We start from the raw sequence: 22174 nt of genomic DNA, 5'->3' as shown, positions 1-22174 counted from the left end.
AAGTTAAGTTTAACATAAAATGGAACTATTCAAGTACCTCAGAAAACTTTCAATAACTGTATTTACTTACTTTCCACCGCTGATGTCAGATTATGTGACAGGTGTTCACACTAGTGTAACTGATGGACATCCTTTGTAATGTGAGGATCTTTCTCCAGGACGTGTTTCCTCTGTGTGCTGCGTGTGAATGGCACGCAGAGGCAACAGTGGAGGTGACATTTCTGAGAGGGTCTCGGTGGGTGTTGTGTGTGCGATTAGAGTCCGTTTGGGGCGGGGTGAAGTGTGTGTGTGTGTGTGGGGTGTACAAGAGATCACAAGTGTCTCTGCCATTTAGAGTCACCAGCTCTTGTCAGGAATGTGCGTCCTGCGCGCACAGATCATGTACTGGATGCGCCCACTTTATTTTTAACCCGGCAGGGTGGGTCAGTCGCTGGCTTTCGGGAATGACCGTGGAGTGCGCGGCGCCTACAGCCCCTTTCCCTCGTCCCCCCTTGCAGGACCGTGCCCTACGCGCACTTTGGAGACGTCCGTACGCTTTGACCAGGACCCCCGCTGCTTCAATGGGATTATAATTGGTTTATTGGCAGGGAGAAGGCTCAAGATAAACACTTTGGGACAGGACAACATCCAGAAGCAAGTAAGTGGAAATTGAAATCGGAGCTAGTTGCTCTTTGGCCAAATAGTTTCTGTCAGCGGTCACAGAATGGCGCGTTATTGTTTGCCTTTGCTCGTAGTGGAGTTAAAAGTTTCCTCCAAAACCACCTGTCGGAGCAGGCTGCCATGTTTAATAAAGGCGTCGTTTTCAAAAAGCTCTCACACTAATTATTTAAAGTGAGAGTCACCTGCTGTTAGAGTGACTCACTTTATTATTTAGTTTGAGTTGAACTGCGTGTTATCAGTTCATCTTTTAGTGGAGGCTTCGAGCAGGGGGACGGTGAAAGTGCGCACAATGACGTCACTGCGCGTGGAGAAGTGCGCTCTCCAAAAGTTGTCTCTAATGCTGAGACGTGCTGGAGAAAGTATTTAGATACCTGAGTAAAAGAGGCAGCACTGCACTGTAGAAAATACTGTAGATATTTTAAATGCCACCCAAATCAAAGTACTCAATTCAAAGGATATACATTTAAGTTTCAGCATGAAATAACAAACACATCTAAAATGTTACACCATTATTATGGTTTTGTTCATTATTATTTAATTTTTTTTACTGATGCATTAATGTGTAAGTAGCATTTTTACTTTTGCAAATTGGTCAAGGTGGAGTTTATTTACACATGTTAACCATTTAATATAGTCTACTTTTGGGATAGTTTAATCTGTAATTGCTTCATATTTCATGTTTTTTCATACAACATTTTTAACCTGGGAAGTACTAAAGCTGTCAAGTGAATGTAGTGGAGCAAAAAAAGTACATTATTTTAAATGTAACAGACGTATGCCAGCATAAAAGGGAAATACTCAAGTACAGGTATCTCAAACTTGTACTCCAGGACGTCAGAAAATGCACTGAATCCACCACTGTTGTTAAACTAAACCCAGCTACTTTACACAATTGCGTATTTCCTTTATTTTCCTTTCCTAAAGCACTTGACGATGCATATTCCCTCCTAAAATGTTCCCTGAGCAAAAGAGACGTTCCCTCTCATTCCCCTTAAAAGGACAAGTGTGTGAGAGTGTCGCCGTGTCTGGACGAGCTGGGACTTTTTTTGTGTAAACACACTCTGGGAATAGTTTACTATCGATTCCTCATAACCGGGCTCAGTATTGCTGCAGTCAAAACATCATCGACCACAACAAAGGAACGGTTTTCTCACAGCTTGTGTACATAATCAGTGGATTATGCTAAACAGAGTAGTTTTATTCTGTCTCCCTCGTGTTTTCCCTCATATCTTGTTAAAGTACATGAGTAATAGTTAGTTTGATGTTGTTATTGATGGTTTGAGGATCATTTTAGAGATGCAGACTTTGGTGAGTCCAGTAACCCCCCCCCCCCTCCTCCTTCTCCTCCTCTCCCTCCATATTGATCTCTGTCCATTCTGTGTTTATGTCTCAGATTTACTCTCTGCCGGACCACAGGCCTCCCTCTCCTCAGTCCAGTTGCTGCTACAGTTTCACACACACTGTTGCTCACACATCTTGAACCACGCCCAGCTCTTATTTCATCCTCTCCATCTGACTCAGAATAATGTGCTCACTACTATAGCCAGCTAATGTGTTTTGCTGCTCAGAGTGCATAATGCATAAACACAGTTGACTCACAGCTGGGGGGGCATCGTTTCCAGAGTTGTTATTCATCGCAGGTGCTGATTCGATGCTTAAATCGTACTTTCTTTGTTTACAATGTAGTTTTGCAGTAACATCAAATCAGGGAAATCACAGGCAGCGGGAAGTTTATCATCAAAGAAATGTTTTTTTCACACCCCAGAAGCAAGGAATTGTTTTGTTTATATTCCAACTCCTCAGCAAATCTTAAGAGTCAAAATCTCATTCACACATTTTAATCATTTCCCCAAAACGATACGCGCAGAGCTGCATCCAAAGGCAGGCTGCATTATTATCATGCAACATGAGTTCTGATTTAAAAAAAAGCAGTGCTTGGAAATCTGGAGAAACTCCAGCCGGCATTTTAATCATCCCTCCTGACATTTATACAACTTCTTAGAACTTATCCGTCCTCCTCTCACAATGTGCAGCCACAAAAATGATGAAATGCTGAACCATGTGCTGAGGTCTTTATCTCGAGGTGATAGAAAGCAACACCAATGGGGGTGCCAGTGTATTTTATCATTTGTTTCTTTAGTCCTATAATAACTTAACGTGCGTTGTATCAACCTCATATCACATTTATACCGAATACCTCATAGTGGTAACAACAACAATATGACTTATGGTAACATTACGTCATTTATGTGTTAATGATGTTAGCTTTGTGGAAGTCAAACATGTCGTGCTGAGTAGATTCCTTGTTAGTCATCTGGTGGATTGCCAGAACGTTAATCATCAGATTAATCGTTTAAATCCTTTATCAAGAAAAACAGCAGCGTTTTAAGCCTCTTAAATATGAGGATTTGATGCTTTTTTTTCTACTTAATATTATTGTAAATTGCATATCTTTGGGATTTGGACTGGTAATTGGACATTACAAACAACTTTTATCATCATTATTTTAAAATGTCAAAAAAGAAAAGTGTCAGAAATCATCAGAAAAATTTTAATTTTCCATTTTTCTTCTGTTGCGCATTGAATTTAATATCAAATACAAAGAAAAACACTAAATCTTCACATTGCTTGAAAAACAATTTAATACATTATGACAATGGTTGCATATTAATTTTCTGTTGATCAACTAATCCATTCATCAGTTAATTGTTAATCGTTACAGCTGTACATTGAAACTTAGTGATTTTCAAAAATCTGCGTGTGCACCAAACACTGTTACTCTTGCACTCAGCACTCTAACTATAGTGATTTCATCTTTTTTCTAGACTTTAATGCTGCATTGCAGGAATTTATAGCGACAGGGTGACCCACCGTGAGTCTTGCTCAAGGACACCACAAGAGGACACCTCAGTTTTGACAGACAGGACACTTGCTGCGGCAGAGAGTGAACTTCCCGTCACAGGACTTGTCTATAAGCAGCTTGCCTGTGATACAGCTCTGAATGAAGCCTAGTACTGTCTCAGGGAGTACGAGACAGTCCCAGCTCCGTTTGGAAGCAGTCAATGAGCTTTTCCACGCGATTAGAGTCTTATAGCTTTTTGTAGACAGCTGACGGTTTGCGGAGACGGGTTTGTACGGTGTGTAAAGAGGGTTTGTGCAGTTTGATTGTGTTCTGCAGTGGTCCTGTCCAGGTTGTGTGTGAGGTGATAAGGGGATCCCCGGTGGTGGGTGGAGCATCCCTGGGCTGATAAGAACCCTCTGCGGAGAACTGATACTGAGCAGGAGGAGGAGGAGGGAAACCTGTAGGGTGCCATGTGCATCACTGTGCATCACTGAGGGCCTCTTCTCTGAATGCACCTCTGTAGTGAAGAGATGGGAAGTTTACAACATTGGGGCACCTTCCATTACCTGCTGCTTTGTACTCCACTATAATGTAGAGGCGAATATTCAGTTGTATGAAGTATATTTTTACATAAAAGTACTAATATCACAATTAAAAAAACCACTTAGTTGTAGTAGTATAAAAGTAGAAGTACAGTACTCACTATGCAGCCAAATAGGCACTTGTTGTTAAACTATTATGTAATGTAATATTAGAGTATTATTATTATTATTATTATTGATGCAGCAACATGTAAAATGCATTTTAATGTTGTTGCAGGCTGCAATAGAGAATAGATATTTTATACTGCTGGGGGGGTATGAAAAACAATTTATTGTATTTCATATACCCATTATATGTTTTTAAAATCTTCTTCTGCAAAGTAACTATTAACTCAATTCATTAAACTACAAGTTAGTTGCAGATCGCTAACGTTAGGCCAGATTCAGAATTTCTCAATGAGGGAGAAACAGTCGATGTGCTTCCAGCTGCACGTCTGAGTTTTTTTTTTTACTTTCTATGTGGGAAATCCATGTTAAACCAAATATAGAAGAGGAGTTTTTAGATATTTTGACACGTGTCTGGGGTGGGACTTTAAATCTCTCATATGAAAAATATCCCAAAAGTATGTGGCAGCTGTTGTACTTAGTCAGTGCCACATGAGGACACTGTCATGTTTCTTTTTCTTCTCCACCTTTGTTTACTACACACAAGTTGTATTCCCCGCCTCGTTTCAACTCACATGCTTATTCTCACAAGTACTCACCGACGGAAACACGCAAACACACGCTGCTCAAACTACATGAGCGGCATCATTCAAAAGAAGGTGGTTTCTTCATGTCCTGCAGGACGGAGGGGCTGCCCTCCCCCCTGTGTGACACGATAAGAGAGCTATGCTGCACCCAGATAGAGAGCTATCTGAGCTGCTACCCTTCAACCCGCCATTCCACACAAAGAATACACAGACACACGGCAGGGTGACAGTTGAGCACAAAATGGAGATTGGGCTACAGGAGCTAGTGGGGCCCACTTGAAAGCTATGATAGGCGGGTAAGAATATACCTGTACCACATCTGAGATAACATAGATTTCTTCAAATTCCCAAAATGACATTCTCATGACAGGTATACGAAGATACAGCTCGTCCCCAATGGGGCTGCTAGATTGAAGCGTAACAGTTTAGTCCCTGCAAATAGTTATTTTCAATATCAATCAATCATCAAAGGATGGTAAATCGTAAATGGACTAAAGGTGCTTTAACACTACATGCCACTTTCACCCAATCCCACATACATTCATACACTGATGGCTGCCATGCAAGGTGCCATCTGCTCACCAGGATCTAATCTAACCCTTCAGACGCACATTCACACACCAATGGCACAGCCTTCGGTTCAGTGTCACACTGCAACATGCGGACAACCCGCTCTACTTCCTGAGCCATAGTCGGCCATCGTTTTTTTAAATTCTTTTTTAAAAGCAATCCCCTAAATGTTCTTTTTCCATGTGGGAAATAATAACTCAAGTCAAAAAGATTAATTGATTATTCAAGAAATAATCTGTACATGAGTTCTATAATTAAAGTAACTGTGAGTTGCAGCCCAAGTGTCACTCATTATTTTCTATTTGGATGGCCTGGGTGACTAACTGTGCACGTTATCATAAATAAGAAGTCAGATCAATCAATCAGTTCCTTAATTCTCAGTCATTACACTGAAACATCTTGTATGGGTTTGAAACAGCAGTTTATCGTAGTGTTTCAGCCTAAATCTGCCTATTTGATCACATCTGTATACGTTCACTTAAAGATATGATTTAAGAAAAAAACTGCTTGAGATAATATTTTGTGTCTGATATGGTCTTTCCACTAAAAAGTTAAATGACTCTGTTTAAAGTTGTCTCCTTCTCCGTCTTTAAAAATCCAGATATCTATGATAAGTAAATATTGTTAAAGCAGCCTCAGCTTCAGCCCTGTGTACGTTGAACCTCAATTAATTATAATCAGTCGTTATGACTTCTCTCTGTCTTCCCCCTCTGTTTCAGACTACCTCCAGTATTCAAGGTCCATTCTGTCTCATCTCCCTACACGCACGGACCACCTGAGGACGCTGCCTGCCGTCCCCTCGCCCGCTTGCCACGCTGGCTACCGCCATGACTTCCACCACAGACTTTGACAATGCGGAGATCACGCAGCAGTACAGCCGCATCAACACCCGCTTCGACCTGACTGACGAGGAGCTAGACAATGATAACAGCTCTGCCCGGCTGTTTGAGCGCTCGCGCATCAAGGCCCTCGCAGGTGAGTGTGTGCGTAGTAAACAGGCTGCGTCCTTTCTGAGGCACTTGTGTGACACATTTTTGAGATGACAGTGTCTTTTTAAAAGCGTGGGAAGGGCAGCAAGGGTGAGTTATAATGGGTGTCTGTTAAACTTCGGGAGGTTTGAATGGGGATCTGTGTCTCTTGATATAAACTAACATTGTAAGTGATTGGTAAGGGCTATCTTCATAGGTCAGGTTACAAAATAACAAGGGGAGATGGAGGTTTTAAGTGCAGTTGGGAAGAATATGTCCAGCCACTGTGGAGATATCTATGTCAGAAGTCAAGAAAACTATTTTATAAGATGTGTGACCCTAGGATAGATACTTTGAACATTTGACCTTAGGAAAAATATTGCTGAGAACATAAAACCATTTGAAAGGTCTCCTTAATTGTCATATTAAAAGGATATTGAGCTGGGGAATATTGATATACTCCCTTTAAATGGGCTGGAATGTGGCACTGACCTTCGCTTAGATTTAATCAGAAAATTACAAAACCTCACTCCAGGTGACCCTTGATTTTACTCCAAAGCTCTCAGCCTGAGCTCTGCAGGTGTTGTGCTGTGTGCTTGTGTGTACACGGTACTCGTGGTGTCACCCCCCCCCCCCCCCCCCCCCAGCAGCTGAGCCCTGCTCTGCCCCCCCCCTGCAAGTACGTGGGATCGCTTGCACATTCCCAGAATGTCTGCCGTTTGACCGCTCTGGACAGCTGCCCTGCCCGTCTGCCTCCCATAGCACAGATCTCTGGCATTTCAGAGCTAAGCTGGTATGCTGTGACACACCTGTGGGGCGGCTGCTTGGGGTTTTAAAATAGCAGTGTTTCTGTGGTCGAAGGAAGCGTAACAGAAAGGGGGAGTTGGGGGTCACAACATGTTTATTTCTGTAAAGCCGTAGACACAAGAGAGGTCAGCCACAAGGAGGCAAAACATTAATTCAGCTCTGTGGAGAAGGTACTTCTGGGTAGCACTAGTGCGATACGGACACCAAAACATTACTTTTTTTGAGTTGTTCATCCGTCCGTTTGTTCCATTCTTGTGAACGTGATATCTCGGCACTAATGTCCACTTGGACTCAAGAATGAACGGATTAGATTTTGGAAGTTAAAGGTCACTGTGACCTCACAAAATGCATTTTCGGCCATAACTCAAGAATCCCAACACTAATTATGATAACATTTTACACACATGTCTAATAGGATCATCATGTTTCTGTCCATTATTTAACACCATAACTCAGGAACAGAAGTGGAGACATTTAGTCGGATACTGAATCGTGGCACAGTGGTGTGGTGGTCACCTCACTGTAAGAGGGTTTCTGCTTCGAATCAGGGCTGGGGCCCTTCTGTGTGGAGTTTGCGTGTTCTCCCTGTGTCTGCATGGGTTCTCTTCGGGTTCTCCGGTTTCCTCCCACAGTCCAAAGACATGCACATGTTCGGTTAATTGATTACTCTAAAATTGCCCGTAGGTGTGAATGTGAGTGTGAATGGTTGTCTGTCTCTGTTTGTCTCTATGTGCCCTGGGATAGACTGATGCCATATGTCAGCTTGGGGCTCCACCCCCCTCCCCCACCCACACCCCCTCATTACATTACTTTATGAAAAATAAGATTTCTACAAACCCTTTCTTAAATCATTAAAATAAGCTTACATGTAAACACAAGCGGATATACAGTACAATCATTTTGCTGATATAAAAAAGGTTATATTTTGCAAATTTGTAGAATAAGTCTGGTGATATTCTAACTTATGTGAAAAGACCAAAATCAGCAATGAAATGATCCCAACAATGTATTGTATTCCTTTGTGCTACAGAGCTCCATTGTTGTCCTTAAAAAAACACTGATGAACTACGCTGTTGCACTTGTTACTTGAAGTTACCACAAATGACCACAGGAATCTGGGACTTCAAGTAACTTCAAGTATGTTTTAATAGTACAGGCTAAACAAAAGGCGTGCTCAACTCAAATGTCTATAGACTATAATGGGTGCCGACATGAAAATCACAAAATGAAGAAATTAAGTCTTCAGAGTTGACGAGTAAGTACTTTTAATGATGCACAGCAGTAGAAGGAAACGGCTAAAGCCTAGGGTTGAAACATGTCTGTTTCCTTCTGCTGCTGTGCAACATTCAAAGTGTTTAATAGCGCAGGTCCCAGAGTGTGTTGACCACTGCACATAGCAAAAACACATAAAGCACATAAAGCACATGTAGCTACTCTGTCAGAAATGCAAGAGAGGAACTGAAACTTCTGATTGCAGCATACAAAAACCAACTGTAGTACTATTTTATGATCAAATGATGTGTTCCACATACATGAAATTCTTACACGCACAAACTTTCCCTGTTAATCCCTCGTGACCCGGTATCTCTTCTACTGGATGGATAAGTAGATAGATAGATAGATGGATAGATGGATAGATGGATAGATAGATAGATAGATAGGAACTTTATTCAACCCTCTGGAAGGTTACTCAGGAAATTGCACTTCCAGCAGCAGCACATCATATCAAAATAAAATTAGAGTTAAAAAGAAGTCGAAATGTGCAAAAGTCAAAAATGCAAAATATACATATATACAGGGAAATAATATACAAGAAGAAATACTATACAAGCAGGTATTTACAGAAGGTGTGCATAAACAGTAACCATGAAGCCAGCTGTCAATACTCGATGCTCTACACACATTTCGGCCTGTGAAGACACAATACAAGGTGTTGAGGCTTGATATCCAGCCCGACATCTGGGTGCTGAGTATATTTAAAGTCATGTCTGCTCTCACCCCTTTATTTCTGTCTCTTTAAGGGATGAAGGCTTCTGTGTGGGTGTTGGTGATATTGTGTTAGAGTGCTGCTGCGCTGATGTTTCTGTAATGCAATCAGTGTTTCCTGTCAGAGAGAAAGAGAGAAAGAGGGAGACAGAGAAAGAGAGAGAGAAAGAGAGAGAGAGAGAGAAAGAGAGAGAGAGAGTGAGAGAGAGAGAGAGAGAGAGAGAGAGAGAGAAAGAGGTAGAAAGAGAGAGGAAAGTCAAGACAGAGGCAGAAGATGGGAAAGGCTCTGAATGATGCTCTCTGCTGATTTACAGCTTGTGAACTCAGAAATATGCATCCAGCGTGCCTCCAAAGCACAGACATAACGTATTGAATATCCGGCTACTTACACCGTCATATCTCTTTTTAGGTTTATGTAAGGGGCAGTTTTATGTTGGATCATTGGCACAGGAAATACACTTCACATTCAGTGATGTCACGACTGTGTGGGAGTGCTGGGGTAGAGGGAGGGAGTTTTGTGAGCACGTGGATTTATTGAAACATATTGTATGCATGGATGAGGCTGAAGAAACCACTCTGAACTGAACCGAAGGCTGCCTGAGCCCTTGTGCCGCCTGAGAGTGTAGGCATAGCATCATCACGGCAGCAGTGAGAAGAGACTGAGAAAGAAAGAAAGAAGGAGGAGGGAGGGAGGGAGGGAGCAGGAGTGAACACGAGAGGGATCTGGAAAGGAGGACAGAGAGCCAAGAGACAGAGAAGAGGAGAGACGTGGAGTGCCAAGCTCCTCTGCTGGCTCCAGGCTGTGTGTTGTTGTTGCTGTTGTTTTGGGGGTCAAGATGAGCAGCCCGTGCCTGCTGCGTGCCGCCCCTATCAGCCAACCCCGGCTCCGGGAGGTCAAGATCAGCCTGAAGGCCAGCAGCAGGGAGACCACAGTCATCCGGAGCAGTAGCGGAGGCGCCAGGGAGGCTGCCAGCCGGCCCTATGCCTCGTCAGAGAAAGAGGCCCCCGCTCGGGTCGGCATGAGCATCAGCCGGAGCAGGAGCACCCCGCCGGTCCACCGGGCCCAGAGACCTGAAAGTAGAAAGACAACGAGGGGGAGCAGCAGCAGCAGCAGCAGCAAGCAGCAGAAGCCCGAACCCCACTCGGAGAGGAATGGCACTCTCCTGCACCTCCCACTGGCGGTGGCGCCCGCTGGACTCTCCCCCTTCTCTTCCTCCTCTTCCTCGTCCTCCTCCTGCACCCCAAGACGTCAGCGGCCCTCTCACCCTCACCCTCCCCCCGCCCTCCTCACCTCCTCCTCTTCCTCCTCAGCAAAAAGTATGAAGCGGGCGCGCTGGCTGAGTTACAGCACCTCCAACATCTGTTTCAACTCCATCCTGGACGGGCGCTTCAGGCAGCTGCAAGGTACAAGGGTCCCGATGGACGAGCTGTGTGTGTCTGTGCATCTGCGTGCGTTGAGAGGGAGTTTGTCCATCCTCTCGCTGCCTCACTGATAAGATAGAAAGAGATAACACTTCTCCAGTCACGCCCCTCCCTTCCCCAACTTGTGTTTGTGTTTAGGCCAGGACGGGGCCGCAGGGAGGTTGGGCTGTGATGTGACTAAGTGTGAGGTTAGTTTGACACCCAGGTGTGGGAAAAAAAAAACAGTCTGAGCTTCCAAAGCGGTTGCTCCTTTATTGAATGTATAGGGTATTCATTTATTTATTTTTCAGGAAGCCGTGGCTCTGTCCCAATTGTTCACTGACTTGGCTTTGAATAATTCATAGGCAAACTCCTAAAAAGGTTGTGATGTTTTTTCCCCATTCAAAGGTAGTGTTATGAACTCTCATGTGCTTCTTTTTCTTTAAAATAAAAACATATTCATCGCTTTAGCTTCCCACCTATTCTCCATACGGCCCTCAGCCTTCACAAACTGTTCTAAAGAACAAAGCATTAAGTGGGGTTTGATCCTGTAACCTACTTTTCCCCCCTGAATGATTTGCATTGGTGGTGATAAAAAAGAATCAATTTCTCTGGCGCTTTAACGTCTCCCTGCCTGTGGTATTAAGGTTATAAGAGAGAGGTTTGCCGTCACTGTGGATTTTTGTTAACTTGCACTATGCTATCCAACTCCCTGATGACAGGAGTGCATTAGCGAGAGGAAGAAAATGGAGGAGACGATGCAGGAACAAAGAGGGAAACATGCTTTTTTTCCTGCCTCTGCTACATTTCAAGTATAGACTGATTCTGAAGACTGCAGAGTCATCTGATACGTGAAGCGGCAAACTTCTGAAGCTTTCCCAAATGAAAGTGGCTGTTCTGAGCCAAGTTTATTGATCCACCAATTGCATTTCATGAGATTTTATTTACTTTTTATTTCACCGTTATTAGGGAGATCTGCCCAAGACTGCAGCAGAATGAAGTTGGACAGAACAACAATGACACAAAACTTAATAAATAGAGAAAGAGAGGGAAGCTGCCTGTGCTTTGCATTTATTGATTTCAACCATTCATGCATTTTCTTATGTCTCTCTTGGAATTTGACACAGTCAGTGTTGAGTATTTCTGCTGCCCTGTTTGCAGACAATAATTTTTTCCATCTTTTTTTTGTGACATGTTGACCTTTAACCTTGTACTGTAGTTTCTCCAGCCCAGCCTCAACACCTTCCCCTCCAAGTGTCTGGGCCCTGCATCTCCTGCTTACTGTTTAAAAAATACAATCTTCCCATGAGTTTGAAATGATTGCGAATGTATGTTCTTTAAGTACATGTCAAGTTCTGTGGTTCATGTGCTCCTTTTGCATCATTTAAAAAAAGAAGCACACCCCTAATTTAGCATTGCACTGTAAGATTGCAGTAATGCCAAGTGCCCACTCTCCGACTTAAGCCCTGATATTCCACTCGCTTACAACTTTTGGAGCTCCCCAGAACTGTCGCAAATCAGGGTTGACTCAGTGCTCGCTGCTCAGAGCACAAGCGTGATGTGGGAACTTTTCAAGGCAGGTTGAGCGGCTCACTGGTGCACCAAGAGCCACGGACGCCTCCGCTGCCCCGGGGACCGTTGAAGCGGTGAAGGAGCTTCTGCTGTAGCCGCAGATAGACCCTGCTGCCCTGTGGGGCCGGCGAAGCAGCGAGGTGAGGTTCCTGGCCGGAAGAGAAGCCCCAGCTGCTTACAGCCCTCTGTGTATGATACCGGCACCCTTGAACATTGGTTTCAGCTGCACTAGGCTTTCAAGTGTAAACCCATCTGCAGCAATATTAAGTGCTCCAGTTTGGAGACCAGACACACACATTCTCAGGATTCTCCTGGTGAAAGATCTTGCAGTTGGTGACTCCCTTTCTCCAGTCAGTGCTGGTAGTGTGGAAACCACAGCAACTTCAAGACTCCTGACACAAGACATCAAGTTGTGTAGTTTGAACAAGACAGCAACCCGCCGACTTTGAAAAGTTTTGTCGTGGAAACTTGGCATAAGATGATTGGCAGGATCAAAATCGATGCAGCAGAACCAGAGATAACGTATTTATTTACTCCACGCATTCTTCTTCCTCCTTGTCAAAATCTGATGCCTACATTACCCATAAATCAATTCCACCGTCGACAGTTTGGACAGCGATTCTGGTGTGTTATGCTGTAGCGACTAATGTAGCCCCCAGCTGCTAGCCTCAAACAGGGATGAGGAGCGGAGTGAAGACTTGTAGTCTTCAGCCCGAATCTATGCTAGTGACATCATTTGAGGCAGTTGATCAGATTTCCTGCAGCTCCCCCTGAAGCCACAAAAGGCTTCAAACAAGTTTTTCCACATTTGCAATACTCAAACTGTAAACAGTTTTTTGTGTAACTCCTCTTTTAATCCTTACGAGTCAAAATACCGGTACGTTTTGCTCTTTACAACATCAAGAAACCCTGACAGCCTCTAATGTGCATTCATCTGATGTTTAGCCATTGCAGAATGTGAGTCCGCATATCAAAAGCTCGGACTATTCATCTTGTCTTGAGGAAGCGCGTAAACAAAGCTAACAGAGGAGATGTTTCTTTTAAACTCCTGGACAGGCCCGTTAATAAAGACATGGCGTCATGGCTGCAGGACATGCAGTGGCATGACTCAGGCATGTAGCTCGGTGCTGTGGGACCCACTGGGCACCATCCAGTAAGAGCTGACTGTGGGGAAAGATGGATCCGGGTGTAAACAGGGAAAATCCATCAGCATGAATAAGTCATTGGGCTTTCACCGGAGTCAAAGAGTGGATGAGCGATAACACAGTAAAAGCATGTGAAACAGAGGGATGTTTAGTAAAGAAGGCACTGATATGCATTGGTAAAGGAAGTGACAAGGCGCCGCTGCAGTCCAGTCAGTGTGGAAGAACCATCAGAAGGGTTGGATGCTGCAGATGACTGCTGCTCTCGCTCAAAATATTTAATTCATGTCCAAAGACGGTATTACAATGGTAGCCTCTGTTGCAGCACCATTTAGTACAACCAAACATTGAACATACAGTAAAGTTGTGGTTAGCTTTTCGTATGAACTCTTACAGCTACTTTCCTATTTATGAACCTAAAAGAGTCCAAGCCTCCGTTTCTGTTACAGCTCTGCGATTAGTGAAGTGAAAATCATACAATGAGTAAATTAGAAATTACAGCTTTCATTCACATTTAATTTCAAAAGGAGGAGAAATCCTGCTTGTGCACTCACTTTAATGTGAAACCTTAAAGACAAGCTAGAGTAAACTAACCAACCGAGTCAGTTGGCTGACTTAATGACTTGTGTTACATTTAAATAAAATCAGGTATTAAAACGCAGCGTAAGATAAGAGAGACGTCATTGTCATCCATCTCTAAACAGTGCAGTACAGTACATAGATGATCAAAACAGTTTTTTGTCCTGGTACCGGTGCAAACATGTAGTGCAATAATAGGCAAATATAAATACAAGTAATATATATAAATATATATAGTGTGTATAGACATATATAAACACAGTTTACCTCACTTATTCCTGGTTGTGGTCCCATTTGACTTGTTCTCTGCTGCTTAAAAAAATGTTTTAAAGAAACTGACTCAGGAGAATTATCAGTAAAAATCAAAGTTTTCAACAAAGGTTACATAGACATCCTCCAAAGGTGGGTAAAGTATAATGTATGTAATTTTATATCACAAAAGCAGCATATAGACAAAATAACTAGACGGGAGTTGTCCCAATATATCCTAAGAATGGCACTCAAAACTAAAAAAGCGAGTAAGCTCAGAAATGCTAACTGTACTGTAGAAGACCTGGAAAACACACTACAACGCATATATCCTGATATTAATCTCACACAACATTGAATCTCACATCACTAATAATTCAGATATTATATTGATTTTCAGTCCAGGTTTACTGCTACTGGAATTTTGAGGTGAATCCGAACTTCGTTTTCAGACTCGGTGCTTAAGGCTTTGTTCAGCAGCGAGCGCACACACGCAGAGCTGCTGTCACATCGAGCTTGTTGAACGACTCATCCCGAGACGGCTCTGTGGGATGTATGCAATCCTTTCTTCCTCCTCCTGCCTCTCTGTTGTCCCGTGCCTCCTTATAGCCAGGAGCATAGATGTGCACTCTGTCTCCTCTCAAAGTCTTGTGAAGTGAGACGATACGGGGGAACCATGTGTATGTTTTGGGAGATGTTTGCTTTAATGGTCCTCGCCTGTAAAATCGCGAGGCAGCACCCCAAATAGTTCAGAAAGCATCGGTCACATGTCTTATTGCACAATGAGCTGTCTTGTTGAGGTTTTTTTTTGTCTCTGCTGGTAGACTGTGATGTGATAACTATTGTGCTAAATCGACTTTGACACCCCTGTTGGAGTTGTTGCATGTTTTAATTGCCATTACTTTTTCATGCCGCGGTAATCTGTGATGACGTAGCGGAGTGGTGCGTGCTGTTGTTCTGCTGAGGGAGCCGAAAAGGCATGATTTATTTACCGTATTCTGCTGCACCATGTGTTTTACATACAACAAACCCTGGTTTCTACTCTTTGATGATGCTAAAACTGGAGCTGGAGCTTTTGTGGTCATTTTTTTTAGATACTGTAGGTAATGTGTCTTGTTCTATTTTACTGGTTGGGTCCCTGCAGAAAGCCTGCATCTCTCTCTATTACTTTCCGTCTGATCCGTCTTGCCCTCCAACTCCTGCCCTCTTTTTCTCTTCATCCACTTCTTTACCTTTGCTCCAGTCTCTCCTCCTCCCTCCCTCTGTTTTATTGTCGTATATTTAAATCCTTCTCTTTACCACCCTTTCCTTTCTTTCCTCCATGTTCTTCTTATGTTCCTCCTCTTTAGTGTGTTCCTTGCTTGTTCTCCACAGCCTCAGGGTCTGAATCATTTATTAGACAAGTCATTAAGGATGCAGGCCTTTGCACTCCTTAGTTTGCAGGGTTCAGGAGTAAACAGGGAAAGTGTAGCAGGCAGAGCAATGGGAGGTTATGTGTTGCAAAATAGGACGACTCAAGGGAAACTATCTCATTACGAGTGGTTGACCTGATAAACTTTAAGGAACTGTGTGTGTGTGTTTGTGTATATACGTGTGTGTGTCTGCTGGGAGCTGTATGTGCAATAATTGAACTGTAGATAGTCTGCATCGTCCTTCTGTCCTCCTTGCTCCAGATTATTATAAAATACTCCAGTCATAAACTAGACACTGCAGCTAATGATTATTACAAGCTGTGACAGCGAGGCTGGTATTGTTTTCACCTTATGCGTCCATCTGTGTGTGTCATCATGGCAAAATGTTGTCCTGGAGACACCGACTGTAACAGGAACTACCAGAGGGGCTTTTGAGCATTTTGCCAGATTTTGTCAACTCGATAGCTCCGTAACCCTGCAGTCATGAAATTTTACAGGTGTTGAAAACAAAATGAGCTAGGGTACTGGAAGCAGGGGGCTACCCCCCCCCCCCACTTTACGCCCCTGGCCCGATTTGCCACTGTGGCTGGTGTGATCCCATTGCAAGATGCTCTCTAGTTTTCATAATTAGATAAATTAATTGGCCTAAAAAATGTTAGCAAAGACTAAAAAAAAAGCCTAATGTGATATTTTTGAATATCCTTTTTTTCCTGAAACCAAAAATTTAGAAACTAGTTTGGAACAAGAATAAAACTACATGGCACAGAAAAGTCCAGTATTAGTTACTTTGAAAGTTCTGATATGTGTGACACTGTTATTATTATTATTATAAGTTTAATATTATCGTTTATTGACATTGAGTCATATAATTAATATATAAGATCATATTGTGTTGAAATTTCTGTTGTCCTAATGAATGATTCCCAGCTTAGCTTTAGCATCAGAGCACCTTATACTTTAGACTACTATCAGAATTATTATCTTACATTTTACTAATTAACTGTTTAGTCAGTTAAACATTTTTATTTTCATATATAATTAAATGTGTATGTGTATTTTAACAATGTTGCCAAGCCCTTGAATTATCTGTAAATTAAACATATTGGCTAATATGGCAATGAGAACCTGACAAAGCTTTTGTTTTAACATGTTATATATTCTTAAAGTTCATATGTGCACATGATGTTGTTTCATGCTAGATCTGTAACTGACTGGGCTGTTATTAGCTTAATGCAGATATATTGTTTTTGGTGCATATTTTAGACGCAGAACTATTTGCTGCTAAATTTAAAACCACTCAGTACATGTCCTGGTCACAGTTCTTGTACTTTATTTTCTGTCCTTAACGTGCAATAAGAGACAATTTAAATCATGAAGGGCATTTTACATGCTTTCTTAATGCAGACACAACCCCCAGTCACAAGCACTCCCACCCACTCACACCACCCCCGTTCCCATTCACATTAAGTGTGTCCACAAACAAAATAAACAGAGTATAGTACATTGGGTCATGCTGACATATGGTCAAAATCAGTTTTATTTTTGCTGCTGAGTAGGAGGCACATCTGCCGCGCACTGAGGTATGATTTTTAAGTATGAGCCTGGCTGTCACCATGTGGGCAGCGCTCATCCTCCCGAAAACATCATCCAAGTCTGATGCAGCTCCCCGTCCATCATTCCTGAGTTTTCAGGCAAAATTGAAGTCGTGGAATTTCAGCATAAATACTAAACACCTGTGTTCAACTATGCAGCGAGCTTGTGTGTGTTTATTTTTTATGAATGTGATGTAATTATGCGGCAATACTTGTTCTCTGTCTACTCTGCAAGGAGGACGAGGAGACATTGACGGTTAAAGTAAAGCTTTTCCTCTGGGTATCTGTTTGTGATGGTGTGTATCAAACTTGCAGCAGGCAAGTCCTACAATGTATTAGTTTTCATGTCAAGCATTTCAGATAATATCCAAAGCAGGAGTCACCAACAGTGTGTGAATAACAGGGGATAGCTTGGCTCCTCTTAATAAGGAGAGCTCCCCTAAAAAAACATGATTTGTGAAATTTTGGGGGGGTTTCTAATATTGACAATATGCTAGTTTGCCACGCATTACTACTTTTCTGTATCTTCATCTTCATGGATCATACATACAATTATGTATGATTCCTGCATGCATGCATTGTTGCCATCACCAGCGAGGTGTGGCGGTGCAATATTAAAGACTTTTCTAGCTTTAATTTAGAAATTCTGAATCAGAAAAAACCCCGAAAGATCAGAAAAAAGCCTTTCTTAGGCTGAGCAGAACTTTGATGTGGTCATTAACTGATCATTATATACAAGATGAGCTGACACAAATGCATGCTTGCAGCAGCGAATGTTTCTTTTCTATGGTATTGGTATTGTCAATAATGACTTCTGCTGCTCCGATAACTGAGCGAAAAGGTCAAAACTTTCAGCGTTTCATCAGGATTTTATGGATTGATACTGCTCCAATTAAAGCTCCAATAGAAGAGATGCGTAGTACAAATTTACAGCGGGGATCATGTGACTGATCCAGATGTTTTAACCTTCATCCTACCAGCTGGGGTACCCGCAGACCCCAGAGGTTTATTATGTTTCTCTGGTGCTTTGTTCTATCAGTCAAATTCTATATATTTTTGTCAATCAATTTGTCCTGAATGACTGAATTGTGTTGTTTTACTGTTTTAATTAGGGCTTTTTAAAAATATCCAAGGGTTCTGGGAGACCCCGGTCAAAAGCATCCAACTGCAGCCTGTACAGTTTTAAAGAGTCTATAGAATAGATAGATGAAATGTAGGAAAATTATGAAATGAAGTCAGACAGATGCAGCAGACACACATTTCCTCGTGTGCTCTGTTTATTTTCATTTAACATAATATGCAAATTAACTTTAACCGTTTTTTTCTTCAGAAGAAATTCATTACATAACTAATAATGTTGTGAGAATAAATAAGTTAACATTTTGCCATGATGGTTGTTTCTCACAGCAGTTTATTCCTGGGATCCCCCGGCGGTAATCCTTGCATGTTAAATACGTTGATACAGAATGAGGGTCAAAGTGGCCTCATTTTAACGTGTCCCCATTTGACACAAGTGTAACAGTGCGGCCGCTTTGGCAGCAGGGCAGCACTGTGTCGAGGTCGACCATTTAATTGACTTTAATTGAAGTTTTAGTGATGGTCATTGATGCATTACTGAGCAGGCCTTGTGGGCGCGAGCCTAAGGCCCTCAGAGACGGAGCTCCGTATAAAACTAGGGATGGTCCTGATCAGATATTGACCTGCCAATCAAATCCGATCCGAGATGTGTTGGTTATTTTTCCTTCACACAGTATTAAAGCTGCACAGCACACTGAGGCTACAGTAACAGTTAAGTAACAACAGGGTAGCTTTACTTCAGGAAAATACAACTTGTCTATCATGTTTCTGTTGATGGTTTTTAATATTCTGTATAATGCTCTAGCATTTTGTTTAATATCTGTGTAGAGGAGTGTCAGCGTGGACCTGTTATGGCAGGAAGCTTTGGATAATGTGTGTCTCTGGCTTTATTTCCAGCATGATTCATAATTAGGTTAAGGTGAAGCGGAAGCAGCACCTGAGAGTTCTGCTTCACCTGCATAATGACAGTTGCCCGGGGCCCATTGTCTCATAATTGTCCCATTATGTAAATCATATTTCTTGTTTGTTAACTACTATTATTAAGTGAGTTGGATTATATTGGTGGAGCCACAGAATCATTTTTGATGCTGTGTTTTTGCTGCCGACAAAGCTCACTAGCTAATACAGATAACTGGCTATGTCCAGGATGTATTTTCTCAGCAAGTGGCAAGAGTGCAAAGCTTAACTCTGCACTGAGGACTCATTTAACCCGTAAGATTTCTCTGTTTCCAGAGGAAATTCAGCTCAGGGTCTCCATCTATCTGAAGAGCCCTTAAGCAGGACGAGTTAATCCGCACCAGCTCCAGAGGTGCTGTTCCGTAGATGTGTTATTTCATTATTCATGGAGCTCATGTGCTCTTTTAAACTTTTTGCTCCCATCAGATGAGCGTGAGGCGGTTCAGAAGAAGACCTTCACTAAATGGGTCAACTCGATCCTGTCCCGTGTCGGCTGTCGAATCTCTGACCTCTACCTCGACCTGCGGGACGGACGCATGCTCATTAAGCTGCTGGAGGTGCTGTCCGGCGAACGACTGGTAAGAAGCTCCCTTGTCAAACCTTACATTTTCTCCCCTTCCCCCCTTTGTTTTATCCCCCTTTCTCTTGTGATCCCTTTTCTTTTTTGTTTCCATCTTCAGCCAAAACCCACAAAGGGCCGAATGCGCATCCACTGTTTGGAGAATGTGGACAAAGCTCTGCAGTTCCTCAAGGAGCAGAGGGTCCACCTGGAGAACATGGGCTCCCACGACATCGTCGACGGCAACCATCGCCTCATCCTCGGCCTCATCTGGACCATCATCCTCCGCTTCCAGGTAAACTAAGACCTTGGCTACAGCGAAAGCTCATATTTAGCTTTACACACTTCTTTTTGCTGATTCCAATCACTTTAAGATGATCAAACTTTTAACTATTCAGTGCGTTGACTGCGTTGATTTCAAGTTGTGGGTAAAAGTAAAAACCCTGACATGGACGGCTTCTAAATCTGCTTGAATTGAATATATATCACTTCACTACCTGCTATTTCCCTCATCAGTCTGTTACAGGAAGCGTGATGTTCTCTTAACCACCCTTCCCCGTGAAGTGTTATGTATTTCTCATCAAAACACAGAAATGTTAAACTTTCTATAAACTGTATATAGTCACCATTCCTTCAATTACGTCCCTCATCAAAATAAGATGAAACGTTATTGATGAGAGAGGAAATTCAAACAGCAGCACAAGAAACAGGCTAACAGATGAATAACTAATTAAAAAATAGAAAATGCAGCTAAATCATAATAATTATGTACAGTGCAATACTTAGCTGTGCAAATACATATGTACAGAGGTAAAAGGTCTAGTACTGCAACTCCACAAGCCTCACTGAGGTCCAAATGTGACTTGTTAAGAGTCATACTGACATAGTGTGTGTATTATACAGTACATAAATATAGGTATATAGATATAACAGTAAAAGCAAAATATATGAAATACACTGTAGGGCTATGTAATTCATAAGGCAAGCTAGATATGTTTAAATGTACACCACAAAATAGGACGTATGATGAATTATAGTCTATGGCTATATGTATCTGTATACACTAGTCATTAGGGATGTGCATCTCCAGACAGAGGCCGGTACGATTCGGATCCCAATGCATTGCCAACGAGCTGATATATATTAAAGATACGTATGTAGCAACAATGATGCGACCTGAGGCGTATTGAAAGCATATTTAGTCTATGAAGAACTCATTTGATTATATCTTAATCAATCAGAATATTCTCTACTTTTAGTTGAGATTGTTTTTCTAGTGACTTTTACTTGAACTTAAGAATATTTGAAAGCTACTTTTACTCAATTACATATTTTCAGTACTCTAGGAACATTTGTGGTAAGAAATGATGTTTGTAAGAAAATAATGGACTATTTCTTTCCAACGATTCTTTACCAAAACTTGTTTTTAGCTTAAAATAAAAGGCTTTTTAGAACCAAAAGACTAAACACAATCTTGTTCAGCATTTTCTTACATCTAAAAATGTCACTATTAGAGTTGCGGTTCTTGAAAATCAAACTATATTAATGTTACAATCCTCAAATCACATGATGAGCTGGTGATACGTGCTGCCCGGCCACAGTTCAAATATCACTCATCTTCAACCGCTTATCCTGGATCAGGTCTTAGGGGCAGCAGCTCTAGCAGGGGACCCCAAACTTCCCTTTCACGGGCCACATTAACCAGCTCTAACTGGGGGATCCTGAGGCGTTCCCAGGCCAGTCAGATATGACTTTAATAAATGTTATTATGCTACATATAGACCATTATTTAAATCAAATCAGGAAACATCTGATTTGGTTTTTATTCTTAACCTGCTGTGTTTGATGGAGACGTCTCTCGTTCACTTATTAGTGTTATTTGGGTGTTTATGCACGCAGCACAGAAACAGTTTCAGCTGGCAGCCCTGGTGTGTTTTTTTTTGGCGTTTTACTTTTTCCTGGAATGAGATGCCTTCAGGCTCCAGAGCCATTATCATCTGCTGTAAGAGGCACATACAGAACATCAGAACATGTCTGTTTGACTCTTTTTATCTTCTTGGAGAGGGCATGTGTTTATTTTTAATTTGACAGCAACACTGTTATTTTTAGACACTTTAGTTCAAACAAGGTGGCCTACTGCATTATTCAGCCTTTTCAAACAAACAAAAAAAGAGGAATCAGGCAAAGAAAGGAGTTGACTTGGTCGCGTCTGTATCTTTTCAGTCTGCATAAACCAAGGAGGACCAAAGCTGGCTAAATTTAGCCGTCTCTCAGGGCCTGTCTCTCAGATCACATCGCTGCTCTAATTACTGGCCCACTGTGTGGGAAAATAAGAACCTCAATAATTAACACCCCTCCTTCCATCAACTGGACCCTAGGTTGAGATTTGTGAGAATCCAGTCGGCTAATAACATCAATGATATATCACTTGAGATTACATTTAGTATTTCTGTGCGCTATAATAAATGATGAATACCAAAACGTTCCCCTACCGCTGCATCATTAGC

General features: G+C 42.1%; 2 protein-coding genes across 2 annotated transcripts in view; both read left to right on the top strand.

The window, feature by feature from the left end:
* The first annotated feature begins 446 nt into the window (after positions 1 to 446).
* sptb (spectrin, beta, erythrocytic) overlaps positions 447 to 22174 on the top strand; it is a 49235-nt gene continuing 27507 nt past the window's right edge. Inside the window, exons 1-4 of the mRNA XM_083924090.1 lie at positions 447 to 637; positions 6086 to 6341; positions 19535 to 19686; positions 19789 to 19962. Coding sequence (XP_083780216.1) covers positions 6194 to 6341; positions 19535 to 19686; positions 19789 to 19962 — 474 coding nt within the window. The 5' untranslated portion in view covers positions 447 to 637; positions 6086 to 6193. The remainder of the gene's footprint in view (positions 638 to 6085; positions 6342 to 19534; positions 19687 to 19788; positions 19963 to 22174) is intronic.
* Positions 9964 to 12195, top strand: LOC310954825 (uncharacterized protein; the record flags this gene model as incomplete). Its single annotated transcript, XM_083924513.1, has 3 exons — positions 9964 to 10531; positions 10688 to 10737; positions 12109 to 12195. The coding sequence occupies 3 exons, from the start codon at positions 9964 to 9966 to the stop codon at positions 12193 to 12195; spliced, it is 705 nt and encodes a 234-aa protein (XP_083780639.1).

The sequence above is a fragment of the Echiichthys vipera genome (genome assembly GCF_963691815.1).
Source record: "Echiichthys vipera genome assembly, chromosome: 12".
Taxonomy (NCBI): domain Eukaryota; kingdom Metazoa; phylum Chordata; class Actinopteri; order Perciformes; family Trachinidae; genus Echiichthys; species Echiichthys vipera.
Note: the sequence above shows the minus strand (reverse complement) of the source record. Positions and strands in the feature narration are given on the sequence as shown.